The sequence below is a fragment of the Saimiri boliviensis genome, chromosome 2, assembly GCF_048565385.1.
Source record: "Saimiri boliviensis isolate mSaiBol1 chromosome 2, mSaiBol1.pri, whole genome shotgun sequence".
NCBI lineage: Eukaryota > Metazoa > Chordata > Mammalia > Primates > Cebidae > Saimiri > Saimiri boliviensis.
Genome location: NC_133450.1, coordinates 126,075,403 through 126,079,971, shown reverse-complemented (window position 1 = coordinate 126,079,971; position 4,569 = coordinate 126,075,403). Strand labels below are relative to the sequence as shown.

General features: G+C 50.7%; 1 protein-coding gene across 8 annotated transcripts in view; it reads right to left on the bottom strand.

The window, feature by feature from the left end:
- Window positions 1–4,569, bottom strand: part of ATOSA (atos homolog A) — a 160,619-nt gene that overhangs the window by 93,919 nt on the left and 62,131 nt on the right. For 2 of the 8 annotated variants that reach the window (XM_074394229.1, XM_074394226.1), the window contains exon 2: window positions 969–1,085. In XM_074394229.1, the coding sequence (XP_074250330.1) occupies window positions 969–984 (16 nt within the window). In that variant the 5' untranslated portion in view covers window positions 985–1,085. Of the gene's footprint in view, window positions 1–968; window positions 1,086–1,397; window positions 2,361–2,390; window positions 2,410–4,569 lie in introns of those variants that run through there. The other 6 variants (XR_012516426.1, XR_012516425.1, XM_074394230.1 and 3 more) reach the window with 6 other exon arrangements.

Below are 4,569 nucleotides of genomic sequence, written 5' to 3'. Positions count from 1 at the left end.
CCTCAGCCTCCTGAGTAGCTGGGATTACAGGCACGCGCCACCATGCCCAGCTAATTTTTTGTATTTTTAGTAGAGACGGGGTTTCACCATGTTGACCGGGTTGGTCTCGATCTCTAGACCTTGTGATCCACCCACCTCGGCCTCCCAAAGTGCTGGGATTACAGGCTTGAGCCACTACGGGGTTTCACCATGTTGACCGGGATGGTGTTGATCTCTCGACCTTGTGATCCGCCTGCCTCGGCCTCCCAAAGTGCTGGGATTACAGGCTTGAGCCACCGCGCCCGGCCCACATTTAAGTTTAAAAGGCTTATGGGCCGGGCGCGGTGGCTCAAGCCTGTAATCCCAGCACTTTGGGAGGCCGAGGCGGGTGGATCACAAGGTCTAGAGATCGAGACCAACCCGGTCAACATGGTGAAACCCCGTCTCTACTAAAAATACAAAAAATTAGCTGGGCATGGTGGCGCGTGCCTGTAATCCCAGCTACTCAGGAGGCTGAGGCAGGAGAATTGCCTGAACCCAGGAGGCGGAGGTTGCGGTGAGCCGAGATCGCGCCATTGCACTCCAGCCTGGGTAACAAGAGCGAAACTCCGTCTCAAAAAAAAAAAAAAAAAAAAGGCTTATGAACTTAGTTGATGTTAGACTGACTACCTAAAAACAAGCAAGCGGAACTCTAAGATGATACCTGTATTGTGGCAACAGTTAGAAACACTGTTCTTTACTTTCATTTTGAGATACACTAGAATCTCTCTTGAAGCTACTGCTTCAAAAGCACTTTTGAAAAACAACGCTTAACCTTCTCTTCCATATGCCTTTCTCTACCTCACCAGCTGGAATCTGTCACAAAATCAGATAATCACATATGATACAGAAATAGTTGATCCTACTGCAGAATTAGGTTAACACTTCTAAATTGAGGCACAGAAAAGGAGGAGGTGGGGGAACAAGCCCTACTTAAACAAATCATTTACCTCGGTCTGGCTTCATTTTCACATCCAATTTTCACCCAGAGTGTTGTGAAATGCACGTGTGGGTTCTTTCAACAGGCTCGCTGCTGATTCTACGGCTTCTGCTTCGTTTTCAAAAAGCTGAAAGAGATAAAAATAAAATTAATCTGGCCCTATTCTGATACCCGGACCTTGCAAGTAAACTACTGTTAAGTTAGGCCTCTTCCTGGCACCAACTGCGGTGACAGCACCCTCGGCTGGTCTGAAAAAAGCAAAACTCTCTCTGCACTGCCTCCCCCAGCTCCTCCGGATCGAGCACCCTCTTCCCTGCCTCTGTGCTCTCCAGGCCAATGTGTCCTTCCCTGACACACAGTCTCTGAACCAAGCAAGATCTATTTATAACCTGGAGGTACAGGCAAGAAGAAGAAAAAGATTCGAGCAACATAAACTAACCCCTTCGTACAAAAACGCCTCTGGAAACAGTGGCACCTCCGCAAGGGCTGGTATGGAAATTCTCCCACCTGGTGCCTGGGCACAGCCAGGCACCTCCAGTCCCCGGTGCCTCCCAAGCGCTCCGCCCGCCCCGCCGGGCCTCACCTGTGTAACTACCCTCTGGCTAGCCTTCCTGCGGCACCGTCGCCAAGTTTACACCGAAACCCGAGCCACCTCCTCCTGCCCAGCCCCCAGCCCCAAACAAACAGTTCCGGGCTGTCCCGGAGCGACCCTACCAACTCCCAGCCAGTCCTCCGCGACTGGCTCCGAGGGAGGTGTTTACAGCCGGGGGCTCGCCCCGCGCTCTGCGCAGCCCCTTCCGTCCCGCGGCGGCCCCGGATTTCCTTCAGCCCCGCCGCACGGAGCGCCGCGCCTGCCCCTCTCCCCGCAGGAGAGTTGTTTTCATGGCGCTCTCGGGCTGGCCGGCTCCTCGGCCCCCTCGGCCGACCTCTGCTGACTAACTCGCTCTCCTCTCCCGTCCCGAACCCGCCTCCTCTTGGCACTTCTCTCCGCCGCTCGCCCAGCGGCTCACATCACACTCCCACCTCAGACCCCAGGCTCCGAGGCGCGCAGAGCCGGCAGGAGCGGAACGTGCAGCGCAGCGCCCCCCGGGGCTGCCTCAGGGGACGGTGGGGGCCCGAGACCACCAGCCCGAAGCGGCTCCCCGGCGTCCCTGTGGCCATCCACCCGCGCCTCAGCCGCCGCCTCGCTCGCTCCCTGCGCGCAGCCCTTCGCCCTGCCTGCCTGGCTCCCGAGCCCGCGGCCCCCGGGCTTCCCCCGCCCGGCGCTCCGGCCCGCCCGCTTGCCCAGCGCCGCTGCCAGCTCCTTGCCCGCCCGCTGTCTCTCGCTCTGGCGCCCCGGCTCCCCGTCCCCCTCGCTCGGCCAGTTCTTTCTCTGCTGTTTGCCCTGTCAAAACACTGCCTGGGTCACGTGCCTCAACAACAGCCAACCCACCCAGCTCGTCACTTCCTCCCCGGCGGCCTCCGCGGCCCTGGCTCCCGGTTGCTGTGGCAACACCGCCGCTCGCCCCAGGGCGCTAGGTTGGGGGTCGGATTTTCGGTGCAGGTGACCGGCGGGTGCGAGGGCGTCGGAGGCACCGGCGGAGCCCGGGAAGCCCGAGAGGCCCCAGGCACTTCGGTTGCACTCCTAGCCGGCCGAGGCGGGCCTGGATTCTGAGACCAGGAATTGGAGCTGCGCTATTAGAGCGCAGGGTAACTGGGGAGATGTCATCCAAGGGCCTGCCCCAGACGTGGAGGATAATTATAGCCGCCTCCTCCTCCTCCTCCTGCTCCTCCTCCTCCTCCTCCACACGGGATGTTGGCGCAGAGTTGTGATCGAGCCCCAAGTGTATTGCAGCGCAAAATGGAACCAGGTTTAATGTGGCAGGCACAGGAGGGTGGGCAGCTACGCGGGTCAGGGAGTGGGAGAATTTAAGAACCAGGAAGCCCACCCCCATCCTAGATTTTCCCAAATCACCAGGGATTTTAGTACGATTCAGAACCCAAGCTTCCAAGATACTCGCTGTGCTAAAAATAACCTTCATAACTTCTAAAACACTGACTCATGGGCAGGACACTTTGACAGCATGTTATTGTTGGGGAGCTGTAATTGTGTTGTTGTGCTATAGCAATGTGACATGATGACATTTCGTGTTGTGATGCTGTCGTCATTTAAACACAAACAGATGACAAGAATCTGCTGTGCTTAAAAAAGGCAATCCTAACAAGAGCTGCAGCTATTAGCTACTCAGTTTATAGACAAAGTACATGTGGGGCGTGAGACCAAATGGTGACAAGTAAAAATTTGCAAGGCTGTTTAGTTTCATTAGAAAAAGGTTTTTTTAGATGTAATTTTGCATAAAAGGACCACAACAGGAAAGTACTAGGACAAGTCTAAAGACGGTTTTTTTTTTTTTTTAAATTTGTGCTCTTCTGTTTCAAAATTTTTTACAATGAGTATGTACTGTTTTCACCTCAGAAGAGTTTTATCAAGTGCAAGATTGGCAATTCTATTTTTTTTTTGGCCTCAGATAAAGTTCTTATGAAGAAAGCATTATGAAATATTTAAAAAGTATTATTTTCTAGTGTTTAGATATATACAGTAAAATAACATGTACAACTGAAATCGTTACCCTTAACTCCATGATTATATCTAATTGGAGCAGAGAGGACATTCGGGAGGGTAGCATTTCATTTTCTCTGAAATGTTCTCGCATCATGAAGATGAAACTGACAAATGGCAATAGTTCTTTAATCTATAAAATGCTACAAATGTTAAATCCCAGTGGATTTGACTTTGATATTATTGAATACTGTGTTTTGTAGTTTTAAAAAAATGAACTGAAGTTTTTACTAGTTCTACAATCACTTTGCAATTAACCTTGGTAATGGGAGACAGAACAGTTACAGATAAGCCAAAAACCTAAATTTAGCGCAACAGCTGGGACCAAATAACAGCTATTGTAAAAGGCTTACTGGGTGAACAGGCAGCAAAATCTGGTTCAGCTTCTTTCTTCCTCTATCTAATGCAAAAGAGGTACAAAGATCAGAAAGTGTTGAGAGCAGAAGCCAAGACTATTAGTCTGTAGCACAAACTATTCTCTTTTAAATAATTTTTAACAACACATGGGTAAATGATGTCAACATTTGTTAGACTAACCTGAAATTTTTTTTTATTTTGAATCTTTTTTTTTTTTTTTTTTTTTGAGACGGAGTTTTGCTCTTGTTACCCAGGCTGGAGTGCAATGGCACTATCTCGGCTCACCGCAACCTCCGCCTCCTGGGTTCAGGCAATTCTCCTGCCTCAGCCTCCTGAGTAGCTAGGATTACAGGCACGCGCCACTATACCCAGCTAATTTTTTGTATTTTTAGTAGAGACGGGGTTTCACCATGTTGACTAGGATGGTCTTGATCTCTTGACCTCGTGATCCACCCGCCTCGGCCTCCCAAAGTGCTGGGATTACAGGCTTGAGCCACCGCGCCCGGCCTATTTTGAATCTTAAACCTGTTCAAAAATTTCAAATTATTATGGCAGTAGAAAAAGTATTTAAATGGTGCATTTCTGACTCATTATTTAAATTGTTTCATTCCATAATATGCATTTACCTGCTAGCCACATACAAGTATCTGAGAAT